Raw genomic sequence first — 17,485 nt, 5'->3', positions numbered from 1 at the left:
AAAACCCCGGATATATGGTCTAGAGTGTGTCTGTATATACAAATGGCCATGTGCAAGTAGGACTCGTGCTATGAGGATTCCATACACACTTATCTGCACAGATAATTAGTTTAACAATACAATAAGAACGGGTTTGCAAGCATCAAAATACACAAGATAAATGGCTGGATCATTCGACTTCACTGACACAGAAGCTTACATTTTTTACAAAGCCAGGGAATTGTAGACCTTAGAATGTGACAAATTTCTACTTGCTACCTCTACCTGTTCCTAACAAAACGGGGGATCAAGAGACTGACATTGAAGTAATCCTATAATGGTTCCATTTTTTACTGATTTAAAATAAAAAATAAATAAAAAAGAGTACAAAGAAAGCAACTTCCAACAGCTGTTGTACAGCATCATATTTGCCCATCAGAGTTTGTAGCAAGCATCTGCATAAGCACGAGTGACAAGGTGCCAACAAGCACAAAACATTTAGTGTAAACAGAAACAAACTGACTTACAGACATGTTCAATAATGACACACGTACTCAATTACATATAAAAATGAAACTTCATTCAACATCTACTAATGATACTCCCTACGGCAGTATGGTTTGACAGTTTGGCAGTACTTTAACACAACACTACCATCCCAAAGCCACAGTGGTCTATCTAAGCCACACTTTTTTTCCTGTTTTTGTAATTCAAGAAACCGCCTGCGGCTTAGAATTGAGTGCAAAGCAAGCGGAAGTTCTGAAAAATGTTGGTAGGTGCCACTACAACTAACTTCTGCTGTTGAATATATGTAGTGCTACACAGGCATGCTTTGTAGGCACAAAGATAAATACTGGCGCCAAAACCTCTGCGTCAGTAAATAAGAAAAAAAGTGGAAGATGAGCTTTTTTTCTCCGCCCCGAGTTTTGACCACTGCATTTTCATACATTATCCAATGAAGTAAATACAAATTCCGTATTGTTCATCTTCGAATGTCGCAGAATTTCTATGTACTACGAAAATCCAACTAGCAAGACTGTTTAGGATGTTTGTCAATATGGCCAACACTATGTTCTGAATTTTTTCCCACCTGTGAGAAGGGATGGTTGCTAATAGGAACCTGATGAAACGTGAATCACATGCAGTATTCTCTTCACCATAAGAATAATACGAATATAAACATTTTGCCATGTATTCTTTCATGTTTGCTGCTATCTCATTTAAATCCTGTCTACCTAATAAACTATGAAACTACTGTGAGACGACAGCAAATGCGGAAGAATATACGTATCGTGTCATGTTTATATTCGTATTGTTCTTATGCCTAATAGTGATACAGTCAGAAATGAAGCACGGCAACTGACTAGATTTTTAAATCTAAGATAACTCAAATTTCTGCACAGAATTTGATGTACTAAAGAAGCGGCCGCAAAGATTTTCAAATGGAGAAAAATTTTGGCCTAACTCTCGTTCAGAACATGTTCTATCATACGCAGTCTATTATTTGGTTCTTGTTGATAATTATCAAAGAAAGCAGCAGTGTTGTAAGTAACAAACAAATAGCAGTCTCTTGCCATTGTTTCGCTAATGAGACGATTCCCCCCCCCCCCCCCTCTCTCTCTCTCTCTCTCTCTCTCTCTCTCTCTCTCTCTCTCTCTCCCTCCCTCTCCCTCTCCCTCTCCCTCTCCCTCTCCCTCTCCCTCTCCCTCTCCCTCTCCCTCTCTATCTATTGTAAGCGGCAGTAGCGCGCACAAGAGCAAGCCGTGCCGCGAGCGGCGCCAGGCCGTAAACACGCACTACCAGAATGCGACAAACAATGCACAAAACAGTACAGTAATGCATTTTCAGCTTAGAGTGACGTGAACACCTGTAACAAAGAAAGCAGCACTTATCATATCAAAGCAAAATAAGCAACCAATTCAAACCAGACCGAGCACGTGAAAAAGGAACGGTACTCGTATAAATACGGACAGAGTGCCTGACACATAGCAATGGCTACCTGGTAAAGCTTAACTGCTACGCTTACGACTCGAACCAAACTACTGTCGCTGTATCGTCATTCATTCGACGTAAATTATGTCTCATATTACAATGGACCAACTTTGTTTTCTCTCCCCTTGAATTTTAAGTCGCAAATTTCAAGTGAGGCTTAGATTCGGGAAATTTTTTTTTCCCTTTATTTCGAGTCTCATTCTTCAGGTGCAGCTTAGATTCGAGTAAATACGGTACTGACTGTATAAGAAATGACATAGGAGACATGAACTATTTTGAAGACGTATGACTGGGGGTCTCAATGACAGCACTAGATTCACATTTTTTAAGGGACAGGAGAGCAGCAAACATCTCTGCCAGGGAAAAGTGGCAAGAAAACAGTGATGGGAAAGATCTAAATCTGTGTCTCACATCCACATCCACATACATATTCCACAAGCCATCACCTGGTTCATGGCAGATGCTAGTTTGTACCACTACTAGTCATTCCCCTTCCTGTTCCACTCGTAAATATGCCTCCACATAAGCCCTAATTTGTCTTATCTTCATAGTCCTTACAAAAAATGTATACTGACAGCAGTAGAATCTTTCTGCAATTAGCTTCAAATGACATTTTTGAACCAAGATTGCAACAATCTCTGTATCCTCAGCATTTTAAAAACTAACAACTATTTATCTGCTCTTTACAGAAAGTACTTCACAAGGCTGCCTGTCCGTACCATCTGCACCGAACCCACAGAAGTCTTAATCTATACTCTATAGACTGAAGTCGCTTCCAATTACAAGGCTGTGACAAAAAGTAATGCCTCAGAATTTTTTATGTGAAAACTCTTTCACTTTTTTAGATATTAGAACTTTATTAACATTCTACATCTTTGTTCTTAATTTTAATATATTTGCAGCCCTCTGCCACTAGATGGCTCTGAACTGTAGCATGTAACATGGTAGTGTGTTATGTACCTACGTCACTGCATGAGAAACAGGATGGTGTAATTGAGTTTCAAATTCAAAGAGTTTGTCCTCACATGGAGCAACCTCCCCTTCAGCATGGCAATGTCAGAACTCTCACAAGTGTTGTGACATCTGCAACAATCCAACACCTTCTGTTCACCGTCATCGATCAACCTCCATACAATCCCGACTCAGCTCCATCCAATTTTCATCTTTTTCTGAAATTTGGAAAACACCTTCGAGGATTTCACTTTGATAGTGATGGACTGGTGAAAGCTGAGATGAGGTTGTGCCTCCCTAAACAAAGTTAAACACTCTACAGTGACAGCACCAACTAACTAGTCTCTCGAGGGGATACATGTTCGTCCGCAGGCTGACTATCTTGAGAAATAACTGTGTAGGCGTGACGAATAAACATTTAAAATGCTAATAAATTATTTTTAGAGATTTCACATAAAACGATTCATAGGCATTACTTTTCAGTACATCCTCTTACTATTGCATGGTCTGGGTTTTTCTCTACTACTGAGTGTAGACTTTCACAGAATAATTCTAAAACTGTCACAGCAGAATTAGGTGACTGGTAAAGACATACAATAATTAATTTGAGGTAACCTAGACCAGCATCAAAATAACTTCACAGTCAGACTCAATACTCAATTTTGACCTCAACAGGCAATATTTTTTTCAGCTTCAATAAACACTACCCTTCCTTTGGCATCTAATCTGCCTTTTCGATAAAAGTTTAATGTCTAACTGAACATTTTAGAGCTTTCTACTTCAGTTTTCAGCTAGCTCTCAATTCCACAGACAATTTGAGCATGACAACTTTCCTGGAATGCACTAAGCTCATGAACTTTGTAACAAATATTTAGGCAATTTATTGTTAACATTTCAACTGTCTAAGTGTCTTTACACTGTATGAGATCCAATTTTGCTCTCTGTGTATCAACTGGTGAATGTTCAGAGAATCTCAAAACTACCATCCAGCCTCATAGAAAACCACTTGCATTACAAGTACTCAGCTACCTGAATAACTGATCCTTTGTGTAGTGAACTCCTGATCTATAAATGGGAGAGCTACAATTCCAAACCACTTAACACAGGTCCAGAAAATAATCTAGTAATCCTAAGAAGTAAGTACAAAAATCTGATAACATAGTGGAATCTGCCAACTAGTGAATCTTAAGTGCAACTAGAGATCTAGAAGCAAACATTCCCTTGTAGAGCTACAAAGCAGCAGTATTTCATGAGACTTAAAAATAATTAGGTCCATAGGAAAAGATACTGAGCTAGTTCTGTAAAACTGTGGTTAGTTTGTTGTATGTGGATTAAGGCACCAAACTACCAAGTCTTCATTTCCTCATTCATAAGAAAAGTCCACAGAGAATAATGTTGCTAACTGAAGTAAAAGCCATCTATAAGCATGTTGCCATTCCACATTGGAAAGTTGTGCTGATATTTGTAACTTCACTTTGGCTAAATGGAAAAAGCAAAACAATTAAAATGAGAAGCGAATGACGGCGGTACAATCTACGCACATAACAATAGAAAAAGGCAAGCTGAACAGATTGCTTAAAAAAAGGGGGAAGAAAAGTGACACTGACTACTAATGGAGAAAAGCAGAAACACAAAAGCTTGAGATGGAACTTCAGTGTACACCCATGGCACTTTTAATTTTTAACATGCATCAGTCTGTAGTCAAAACAGTTCAAGGACATTGAAATGATGTTGAAAGTGAAAGCAACTGGCATGTTTATCACACCTAGAGAAATCCTGTTTCCACTAAGTAGTAAAACTCAGCTTTCATGAAGACAAAGCACTTTGTAATCTTTCGTAGCTGGAAATGCCCACCTAGAAGACTGTTGCTGGATCTAGTCATTATTTCATGTCAATAGCATGTGCACTGATGAACCAAACCATTATGACTACATTCCACCACGACACTGATGTCTAGTGGCATTCCAAGCATGTGATGTGCTGCAGAACGGTTATTTGCAGAACAGCGATGAATACAGTATCATTCTAATGTTTAAAAGGGTCACAAATGGAGAATCCAAGACTTTGACAAAAGGCAGATTGTCATGGCCTGGAGCCTGAGAATGAACATCTCTGAAACAGCAAAGCTTGCATTATCTTCACATGCTCCTGTCGTGAGTATCTGTGTAAAACAGTTGTAGGGCAGTAAATCAGCAGTAGACAACACAGTGTAGGACATCCACACCTCATGACAAACTGTGGAGGCACTTGGAAGACAGGACAGACAGCAATCTATGGCAGATCCAATGGACAAGTACACTACTGGTGCAGGCACAAGTGTTTCTAAACACCTTGTTCGGTGCACACTGTTGAACATGGGGCTCCACAGGAAATTACACGTACTTTTCCCATGTTGATCCAATACAACAGCAGTAGGTAAAAAATGATCAATGGAAACATGTCACCTGATTAGACTAATCATGTTTCTTTCTACATCAGGTAGATGGTTGTGTCTCGATATACTATCACTCAGGCAAAAAGCTGCCACATGCACCATGCCACTGGTGCTGTTGGGAGCAGCATTATGCTATGGAGGACATTCAACAGGGCTTCTATGGATCTGTAGTAGTAATCAATGATGTCATGGCAAATACAGATGACAAACATTCTTGTGAACCATTTGCATAATTTTGTACTTGATGTGTTCACTGACAGCAACATGATCTTCCAGCACGAGAACTGTCTGCATGACAAACCCAGAAATCTGCTACCACAGTTTGAGTTGCATGATTGTGGATTCACATCAATGTCTTACCCACCAAATTCACCTGACACACACACACACACACACACACACACACACACACACACCATGAAACCCATCTGGGATGATATCAGGCACCAGCTCCATATCTACAAACCCTCCACAACATTTATGGAATTGCATAACCCTTACGTACATTTCTTGTGTCATATGCCCCCATAAATCTTCTGAAGATTGTCAAATTCATGTCATTCAGAACAGCTGCTGTACTGCATTCCAATAATAAGCCAATACATTATTAAGAAAGCAGTCATAATGTCTTATCTCCTCAGTGTAACAGAACTGAGGTGCTCAGGAAAGAATTAGTTGTTACTATAACACGACTCCAAAAATATTACAGCAAATAATATATTTTCCAGCAGTCTGCTAAATTGACTGCAGCAGAGAACGTGCATTGTTGATGTTTTTGTGGTTCACTGATTATCATTCCAAATGACAGTATTTTACATGTATGTAAACACAAGCAAAAAAAATTTGAATAAACAGGGTGGTAGCCCAGTCCATAAGGCACACACAATATTATACAACATCACAAGACTTGACTTACTACATTTGTAGAGGATTCCCTGTAAAAAACCCTGTTCTCTACTCCCAAAAAGTAAACTACTGTACTTCACACCAAAAAACCTACAGCATAAAAATAAAATGCAAACTGTAATGATATTCAAATCACCAAATCTGTACAGTACAGCTAATGAAGCCAATGACTAACAAAACAGAAAAAGCTGACATACTAGCCAGTTTTCTACATTCCACCACATGTCGTCTTGTACTGCCCATATATTTTTAAAGAATTACAGGGAGAAAGAAAGGAAACAAAAAAAAAACATTTAACGTTTCATATATTTCAGCTATAAAATTAAATTAGCTGTACATCTCTTCTTACTGAGGTGTTCACGAACATTTGCTTAATAACCTTACTGACTGTTGGTCCATAAAGTCTGACCTATTATTGAGCACAACCTAAGTAATTTTAATAACTTAGTCCAAGCGAACATTTCCCCATACTTCCCCAAAAATATCTTCTGCAAAAATCATCGCAATTATCATCTTCATTACATCAACTAAAACAGAAATACACTAAAAACTTAAAAATACAAAAATAAACATGAAAGTAAAATAAAAAAACGAGTTACGGAGTTTATCTCCAAAGGGTTTATGAGTTTACATAAACTGCAGTAATTACATATTTTGCAAAGATAATTAAGCTACCGTGTTCTTGCTGGAATTTGTAGTAGACCTGCTACAATGAGCATTGATGGGTCTAGAGATAGCCAATCAGGAGTTTGAGCACCAACATCTGTATACTCTCTATGAATGGTCCTTTTGTTGTAAGTGAAAGCACTTAGTAGCTGCAAGACCATGTTGTATGCAAGAATCATCATCCTTTCTGAAATCAATCAACCAACCAACCCCCCCCCCCCCCCCCCCTCTCTCTCTCTCTCTCTCTCTCTCTCTCTCTCTCTCTCTCTCTCTCTCTCTCTCTCTCTCTCTCTCTACACACACACACACACACACACACACACACACACACACACACACACATACATGTATCCTTTCCTAAATGTGTGCTGCTCAGTGGCTATTCTGCTCACAGAGTAATCAGCTATCTTCTTCCATTACCATACTGGTTTATCACTAAACTTTGTTCATTACAATGTTTCAAATCAAAGCCTTCATATTAATTTTCTCTCTGTAAAATTATCTACCATCTGTTGCGCAAAATATTCCGATTTCTTATACTGAACAGAAATGGAAGTTTATTGCTCCCTTCAAATGAGTTACTGCGTATCAGTTTTCATGCTGAGAACTCTTTCGTATTCCCAACACGCATTGTATCTGCAGAGATGTTTCAGACCAGTAACTATGAATAAATTGAGCAAAACATATATGCAGTTTTCATTTCATGAAACTGGCATGAATTTTCTTCTGTTCTAACTTCACAGACTTTTATCCCTTCCATAAAGCACTGCTTCATCCTCATTCCTCTTGTCTCTTCTTTTATAAGTAATACAATTTTCTTTAACATCAACTGAAATCAATGAATTCTGATAGGTAGATCATAACCTGGTTTTCTGATAGGTCCCATTAACTTTCCTCTATTAATTAATTTAAGATCTGCTTCTATTTCTTTCTCATCTAATAAATAATTCAACTGTGCAGGTGGCGGTTTCCGCCTCTTCTCTGGAATTGGAACTGGATCGTTTGGCCGACGACGTAGTTTCCTCGTCATGACCGGTTTCACCTAGAACATATTGATTTATAATTACAGTAAGAAATTAAACTAACTAACAAGTTTCCCTTGTATCAAAAATAATGTGTCTCCACATGAGTTATATTGCAAGGTATAAAAATAATTTACTGAATAATTTACTTTCCCAATATCACACTTTTCCTGTTTTAAGGAAGTATTGCGATTCACTTTACTTTTGCTAGTTACAAGTAAACAAGACTACACAATACACACCAAAAATTTGAAATCGTGTAGTTCCCAGATCGTTTTTTAAACATTCATGACAAAATTATGTGCCAAACAAGAACTAACCCATTTCCTGCATGATCAAGCTTTACAAACCAACTAAGAGCTTCAATCTTCCATTTATCTCTCTCCACACCAACAAAATCCAAAGACGATTTTCCATAACATTTGGACTAGTGGCTCTGGCAGAAAATTTATAGATGATATCTCAAATAAATCTGAAGCATTTTACTGGTGCTGTTCATACTCTACTGAAAAATATGTAAATTATATCAACAGCAACCCTGCAGGCCAGTCTACCTACTGCCTCTAAGGAGAAGCCTGTGGTAAGCTAAAGATTTGAGTCAATCCATGAGGTACGCATGGATAGCCCAATCGGTTGCCCACTGTCAATGAAAAGCAGAGACAAATCCCAGTCGAGCACACACTTGTCAGACATACACTGTAGCCTGTAGTTCACTTAAAACTGTCACAATTATTTTTATTTTATACAGAAAACGAATAACTGAGACTAAAAATTTACCAAGATTTAAAAGAGTGTAATTAATGGCTACAGAAAAAGAAACTGAGCCATGCCCAACGTGAACATTAAACAGGAGTGAAAGAGGAAGAGAGAAGAGAGCAAAGTTTTGGGGGTAAGTTTCTAAACAACTGCAAAGATGAAGAAAAATCAATCCTAGCTATAATGAACAATAACACCTTTTTCCATGTAAGTCTTCCTAAAGAAGATAGTACTTTTACTTCTCCAAGTCTTCTTTTTCCTTAACCTATCTTCTTTTTTATGCCCACTAAGACACAGACTTATTCAAAAGTTTCAATATTTAAGGGGACTACACCGGGGTTCAGGTCGAAAAAAATCTATTTTCAATTTTCACCATATTTCGATAGATTAAGGTTTTGTTTAAGTACTCTGAAAAGGATTTTGCTGCTGAAATTTTTTTTCATGCATTTAAAGAGCATTTTCCTACCATATGTGTTTGTGTCACACCCACTTTTCTGTCACCCACTGTCCATCCACACACTGTCAACTCTAAGCCCTATGGAGATGCCATTATTAGCAAACTAGAATGTGTAGGTCATGTTCAAAGACGTTTGGGAACAAGGCTGAGAAAACTAACTGTTGATATGAGAGGAAAAATATTATAAGATGGAAAATTGTTGACCACACAGGGTCAGTTAACTAAAACTGAAATAGAAAACTTGCATGAATACTATGGGCAGGCAACTACGAGAAATAAAGAAAATCTGGAGGCAGTTAAGAGAGATGTTTGGGCCATATTCTTCCATAAGTCCTCTACTGATGATAAGCCATGTCATGGATTGTGTCCATCAGGAGAAAATTTGTGGTGCAAATACAATAAGGCTCAGGCAACTGGAGAATCTTATTCTCACCAGCATTCTCTTCCTGCTGCTGTTATTACAGCAATTAAACATATTTTCAGAGACTTGGCTCATCCTGACCTCCTAAGGAAATGTCTGCATGGGCAGACGCATAACCCAAATGAATGTTTCAACAGCATAATTTGGGACCGCCTTCTTAAAACTGTATTTGTAGGCATGCACACAATGAAACTAGGAGTTCATGATTCTGTTATTACATTCAATTGTGGTAATATTGGAAAGTGTTGGATACTGAAAGAGCTGGGAATTAATCCCGGTGTAAATATGATCATGGGCTGCAACATTGCGATAAAAAGAGGATAGCCGATGCAGACAGGTCTGCATCTAATTTGGCCAAGAAAGTGAAAAAGAAGCTGGAAGACCTGCTAGAGACCAAAGAAAGGCCATCATATGCAGCAGAACAATTTGAATTAACTGTAAGTGGCAAATTTCACAAGGTTTTTCTTTAAAGTAAATTTCCCGCAAACTAAAATTTTCAGTAAATATGCCCCATTATATCAGAAACTATGATAGATAAATGAGTGAAATTTTCAGAGACGCTGCATAACAAAAAAACCCACATCTGGTACTACATTCATTAATATTCCCCATTAGGAAGTTCAGAAAAAAAAAAATTCTGCAGAAAAAAATTTAATATCTTTTGTTAATAAATTTAAAAATATTTGTTAGAAACTATAACATGGATAAAGTAGATTTTAGTACAGATGACTACTAGTATCATGTAACTTACAGTACAAATATTAAGGTCCAGCATCAAATAGCTTTTTCAGAAATGGGTCAAATACTTGCCTAAATTAACATGGGTTAGATAGGCAGGGTGTGGTCCCCTTAGAATCACCATCATTGTGTGTCCAACAGCCACTCCCCAGTTACTACAGTGTTAAAAATTGATAAGTGCGGGTTCTATTCTACTACAGTACTTCACAATACTTACTTCCATAGAATCACCTGTCAACTCCATAGTATGACGTTCAGATTCTATAAGTTTTCTCTTTTCCTCCAAATCACTTATAAGCGTCTCACGAAGTTCAATCTTCTTTTCTTCAAATTCTTTTGCTGCTGCCTTTTTTTCAATAGTGTAATCTCTTTCCACACACTCATTTAAATAATCCCTTGAAATGATGTTCAAACGCAACCTGAAACATACAAGGAAGGTGCCCAAATTAGCTTTTTTCTCTCTTTCACACTTTAACCCTAGAACACTACAGGCTGTAAAATCTTATATTACTAGTAAACCACCTTGAAGTTTACTACTACACATTTTATTCAAAGAATCTCATAATTTATAGATTATGCATTAGTTACTTTCAAGTATTTGATCTCCAATATTATGTCACATATTAGATTAAGTACAGAAGTCCTGTTCTATACCTTACTGCAGTTTTAAATTTTATGGGAGTTTAGTAATCTAGGGTTACGTACAATTCAATTTTTATCCGTAGTTCAGACATTGCGCAATATTTCCAATGAAAAACTCTTCACTTCATATCTCTTCACCTCTCAATTTGACAAATAAAATATCACTTAACTGCAATGAACACAGTAGCCAGACAACAACAGAGTGAGATTATAAACATTACTTCCAAGCGAAATTTCATTTATTCACATCTATTTCTCCCACACCCAAAATGAAATAAAATCCAAATATTTAACACTTAGCACTTGGAAAGTGAAAAGTGATTTTCAATTAATACTTGATATTTCAATCAAAAAATCATTCAAAACTGACTCCTCAACCAATACCGAAGTTTGAAGCCACCCTTTGTTGGGTAACTGCCACTGTCATAAGTTATATGATCAATCTGTAATCTATGATGGTTGGAACTTAAATAGCAACAACCATTTATTCAAAAGAGTTACATGTTTGCACCTGTTACTGTCCTTCAAAGTAGTCATCAATGTTGTGTAGAGCCCATTTCCAGCTATGTGGAAGCCGAACTTTACCGTTAGTACAGCCTGTTCTGTTGATGGTGCATTGGAGCCGTCTACTGCCTGTCGAATCTCGAACAGTTCTGAAGCGAATGCCACAAACTGGTTCCATTATCTTTGGAATCAAATCAAAGCCACAAGGGCTTAAGTTCGGGGAGTATGGTGGATGGTACAGTACTTCCCAGTCCCATCTACCGAACAGAGCAGCCACAGCTTGTGCTGTATGCGCCCGCGCACTGTCGTGCAAAATGATGGGTGGGCACTGCCGATTCTTCGCACGCCTCTTTGACCTTGATGACACTGTCGTGCTGTATCACCTCTGGCACATTCAATCTTGATCAAAAGCGGTTTTTCCTTTTTCAAAAACATAATGACACCATTATGTTAGACCACCCGCTCACGAGTGACTTTCTCTCAACTGTGCGTACGCCAGTAACGTGGGACAGGCGAGTCCATTTGCGCGGAGGTGCTATCAGTGAGAATAGTAGATTCCACTGCATCATGTCTCCATAGCAGTGTTGCCACTACTTTACTGTTGGAGAAAAATAAGTAGACCATTCATAACTATTTTGGACAATGCCCTTTATCGTTCAACAAGACTTAGGAGGCACTCAGAGTCACCTAAAGAAAATACAGCATTTTTGATGTCCAAATCCAAGAACAGTTCAACAACAACACTGTAAAAGTGGAACATTCCTTTCAGAATCAATTTCAGTTGCCGCCTACTCTTCAAAGATCTGCTCACGCAAGCTGCTTCATGATTACATCATCAGAGCAGTCAGCATTCAGCCAGCTCACAGTGATTACCAATGGGGATTCAAAAGAGGAGGGGGGGGGGGGGGGTTGTAGGAAGGAGGAACGAACACATTAACTCTGCATGAGAAACTGTTGTTAATGAGTACTTTCTATGACAGCTAATGTGGATTCTCTGGAAATGAATGTAGCTTGTTAACAGTGCAGCTAACTACAAAACCTATTCCTTACAACTGATGCCGTGTTATGATGACTGTTTTTTCTGGACTATGTTTAAATTTACGTCAACTTGTATTTTACCAATATGTTATTGACATATTAAGCATAAAAACATTGGATGTTAATGAATACCACTTATTTGGATTTTCACTTAAGCACCAATGTCTGATACCACGTCCTGAGCACTAGTCATTCAAAGATATGTCTGTCAGTGAGCTTCTGTGGATGGATTTCATTCTCTTCATTGTGAATAAGTTGCTGTCACAAGTATGTACGTCCAAACATCGATATGATTATAGCTACGAACTTGTCAAGTCATCGAAATTTATGTTGAGGGATCTTCTGAAAACAGCACACAGTTTGCAATTCCCTAGGACCAAATAATGACATCCAACTAGCCCATATTGTCACAAGCACTCATGTCCCCGGAAGGGAGCAAGCCTCAACGTTTTTCAGCTGCCTCCTGAATACCCCCGTTTCTGAACAAACTAGCTAGGAATTATGGGCACAGTGTTATCACACTACCATCACAAATATAGCTGCTGTATTAATAGCATTGGGCTCGCAGGAGTTCAAATCTAGTACTATGGGGCATATAAAGAATTAGAATTTCTTCAGGCAGAAGTAAATCCATTGGTGACTCTGGAAACTGTAAAAATAGCTTCATCAGCAGCAATTCCTAACAAAAGCATAAGTAAAATAATATAAACATATGTATCACTGACTAATTTCTTGATTTGTTACATTCTTATTCAAATTGTGCTGAATATGCAGATGACAATGGAAATGACTAACAATCATTTGTTAACAGAAAGCATATATAATCAGCTGGTAAAAGATGGCATTTGTTTTCTGATAAATTGGCTAGATATACATGGAATTTAGCACGCAAGTCAGTTCTTTGTGCACATTATGAAATATCAGTTGCAAAACGCTCTCACATCTTTGTGCAGTTCTGTAACTTAAAAATGGTGGGACATTCCTGAAGCATAATGCACCTATTTATACAGCAAGGAATATTCAAACATGATTTAGCACTATTTGCTATATACAATTACAAAAAAGATGTAACCACTTTGATTATACTACTGGCCATTAAAATTGCTACACCACGAAGATGACATGCTAAAGACGCAAAATTTAACCAACAGGAAGAAGATGCTGTGATATGCAAATGATTAGCTTTTCAGAGCATTCACACAAGGTTGGCGCCGCTGGAGACACTTACAATGTGCTGACATGAGGAAAGTTTCCAACCGATTTCTCATACACAAACAACAGTTGACCAGCGTTGCCTGGTGAAACGTTGTGATGCCTCGTGTAAGGAAGAGAAATGCATACCATCACGTTTCCTATTTTGATGAAGGTCGGATTTTAGCCTATCGCGATTGCGGTTTATTGTATCGCAACATTGCTGCTCGCGTTGGTCGAGGCCCAATGACTGTTAGCAGAATATGGAATCAGTGGGTTCAGGAGGGTAATATGGAACGCCGTGCTCGATCCCAACGGCCTCTTATCACTAACAGTCGAGATGACAGGCATCTTACTCACATGGCTGTAATGGATCGTGCAGCCACGTCTTGATCCCTGAGTCAACAGATGGGGACGTTTGCAAGACAACAACCATCTGCACGAACAGTTTGACGACATTTGCAGCAGCATGGTCTATCAGCTCTGAGACCATGGTTGCGGTTACCCTTGACACTACATCACAGACAGGAGCGCCTGCGATGGTGTACTCAACGACGAACCTGGGTGCACGAATGGCAAAATTTCATTTTTTTGGATGAATCCAGTTTCTGTTTACAGCCTCATTATGGTCGCATCCATGTTTGGTGACGTCGCAGTGAACGCACATTGGAAGCATGTATTTGTCATCTCCATACTGGCGTATCACCCGGCGTGATGGTATGGGGTGCCATTGGTTACACGTCTATGTCACCTCTTTTTCGCATTGACGGCACTTTCAACAGTGGACATTACATTTCAGATGTGTTACGACCCGTGGCTCTACCCTTCATTCGATCCCTGCAAAAACCTACATTTTAGCAGGATAATGCACGGCCGCATGTTGCAGGTCCTGTAGGGGCCTTTCTGGATACAGAAAATGTTCGACTGCCGCCCTGGCCAGCACATTCTCCAGATCTCTCACCAACTGAAAACGTCTGGTCAATGGTGGCCAAGCAACTGGCTCGTCACAATACACAAGTCACTACTCTTGATGAACTGTTTTATCATGTTGAAGCTGCGTGGGCAGTTGTACCTGTACATGCCATCCTAGCTCTGTTTGACTCAATGCCCAGGCGCATCAAGGCCGTTATTACAGCCAGAGGTGGTTGTTCTGGGTTCTGATTTCTCAGGATCTATGCACCCAAATTGTGTGAAAATGTAATCACATGTCAGTTCTAATATAATATATTTGTCCAATGAACACCCGTTTATCATCTGCATTTCTTCTTCGTGTAGCAATTTTAAATGCCAGTAGTGTACCTACTATAAACTAAGTTATGCATTGATGATACGTAGAGTGGTCGTATACTGATATCAGAGATCTTGCAATTGTTAACATTGGAAAGATATTTACATGTACTACTAAATTAAAGCTCCCACTGCACTTTTCTGCCTGAATGTGCTGGCTAATCTCAGTAAACACAGTAGAGATTTTGATAGGGTTTTCACTAAATGACTGATTCACAAGGAAGGTTTTTGTATCTTATTTATTACTGCTGCAACCAATGTTTAGTGCCACTCGTGCGAAGCCAGGATAAGTTGTTGTATGAACTGTTTAAACAGTAGAGGCATGTCAGGTTCTTGAGCTGATCCTCCTCCAATTTGTTGCCCACTGCTACACCACTTCATCTCTTACATTATACAGAGTGTCCTGCATAAAACCAGTACGCCTTATGTACTGACTAACTGTAGTTGAATTTCTTGTGAAGTGGAAACCCTGTGTCTAAGGTTGGTTACACTGTGTTTTATCAGCTAACAACCAGCATTATTCAAGATCTTACAAGAAATAGAGGGCTGTAAGACCCGTTCATAATGTGCAAAGGAATACGGGGCTGACAGTGAGAAACTCAAACTATAAACAGAACTTGCATGGACATTATGAGAAGTTCCCGCAAATTGGTCGTCAGGAGGTTACTGCAACATTTGGTGTGTACTAAAAGACATTAAATTAGAAGCCCATCATGTGAGTGTGGTGCAAATGTTGAAATTTAATGACCAGGAAAAAAAACTAATTATTGTAACTGGTTGTTAACATTAAGTGCCAATGGTTACTTGGGTATCCTTGCTGTGCTTCATGTCTGATGAGGCCTGGTTTCATTTGTTAGCTTAGGTAAACTCCGTGAATTCCAGTTACTGGCTGCAGGCCAACCCAGATATTCTGCATGATGAATTCCTCCACTTGGAAAATACAGGTGTGGTGTGCACTGTCCGCTTGTGCATTACTGACCCCATATTTTCAATCGCACCTTAAAAATGCCAGATATTTAGAGACCTTTAAATGTTTCTAAACACAATTAACAGGTACAGAGAAGCTGTATGCAGTATTCCAACAAGATAAAGCAACTGCTCGCACATCCACCCAAAATACTGCCCACATCCCCAACATGTTCCCTGAAAACAGACTTGGCAGTGGAGGCATCTGGCCCTAAAGTCTGGCTGACTTAACATTGTGTTGTCTTTATGGGGTACACTTAAATGCAAAATGTATGCAGACAATACTGACACAACACACGACCTTAAATAGAACATTACTAGAAAAATTATAATCATCATGCCTGCAGAATTACAGTGTGTTGCAAGTAACACCCTCACACGAAGTCGGTGACGCATGGATGGCTGTGGCCACAACTTCCAGCATCTCTGACAAACATGTAAAAATATGTTTTTTTAATGGTACTATTACCTATTCTTTTTTAGTTAGTTATTATTACTTGAATCTCGAGCATGAGGCACACTGGTTTTATGTGGGATACCCTGTGCTATGTTCCCCATTATGAAATTAGTTTAATTCTTGTGACAGTGTCAATTTGGCAGATCATTTATTTATAAGAAGGTGAGACACTGTAGAGCTACTGAACTGTCACTCCATACTAATCAACAACTGTGATTGAGTTCACCAAGTGGACATGTTTGAATGTGATGAACACTTATTATTTTGTCTTTTACTTCAGTCATCTATTGCACTTATTCTGACAACTACGTTACATAAGCAGAGCACAGCATTTTAAATTGACTGGCTGCTCTACACCTAGAATAGATATAAAACTGTTCTACAAATGAACAAAATACTCGATCGTGAAAACAGGTGAGAAAACAGACTGCAATGAAAGACATTACAATAATTGTAAATGCACTGCAAATTGGTAGGTGTGATGTATACGTACAAGCAAACAAATGATGACAATTTCAGGAAACTAGTACTGTTTATTCACAAGAAAAAGCTTCACAAATTTAGCTAGTCACCAATGTGTTGGTCCACATCTGGATTCAAGTAGGTAATCAGCTTGGCATGGTTAATAGTTGTTGGATGTTCTCCTGACAGGTATCATACCAAATTCTGTACAACTGGCACTTTAGATCATCAAAATCCCAAGCTGGTTGCAGAGCCCTGCCCATAATGCTCCAAACTTTCTCAATTTGGGAGACACCTGGTAACTTTTCTGGCCAAGGTAGGGTCTGATAAGCATGAATATAAGTAGTAGAAACACTTGTGTGTGGGCATGCATTATCTTGCTGAACGGTAAGCCCAGGATGGCATGCCACGAATGGCAACAAAATGGGGCATATAATATGATCAATGTACTGCAGAGTTGTAAGCGGATGACAACCAAAGGGGTACTGCTATGAAATGAAATGGCATCACAGACCATCACTTCGGGGTTGTCGGGCCATATGGTGAAGACGTGTCTTGAGATGACCCAGGCAGGGCGGGATACCAGCCTGTTGTCCACCATGTGGCCCAACAATCT

The 17,485-nt window shown here is 38.8% G+C and overlaps 1 protein-coding gene across 2 annotated transcripts in view; it reads right to left on the bottom strand.

Annotated features, from left to right (window-relative positions):
* LOC126270919 (sin3 histone deacetylase corepressor complex component SDS3) overlaps window positions 1–17,485 on the bottom strand; it is a 115,597-nt gene that overhangs the window by 37,116 nt on the left and 60,996 nt on the right. For both annotated transcript variants that reach the window (XR_007549142.1, XM_049974110.1), the window contains exons 4-5: window positions 10,540–10,741; window positions 7,793–7,970 (exon numbers count right to left, since the gene is read on the bottom strand). Coding sequence is in view for 1 of the 2 variants with exons in the window: in XM_049974110.1 (XP_049830067.1) it covers window positions 7,793–7,970; window positions 10,540–10,741 (380 nt within the window). In the remaining variant the exon portion in view is untranslated. The remainder of the gene's footprint in view (window positions 1–7,792; window positions 7,971–10,539; window positions 10,742–17,485) is intronic.

The sequence above is a fragment of the Schistocerca gregaria genome, chromosome 1, assembly GCF_023897955.1.
Source record: "Schistocerca gregaria isolate iqSchGreg1 chromosome 1, iqSchGreg1.2, whole genome shotgun sequence".
In the NCBI taxonomy this organism is placed as follows: Eukaryota; Metazoa; Arthropoda; class Insecta; order Orthoptera; family Acrididae; genus Schistocerca; species Schistocerca gregaria.
Note: the sequence above shows the minus strand (reverse complement) of the source record. Positions and strands in the feature narration are given on the sequence as shown.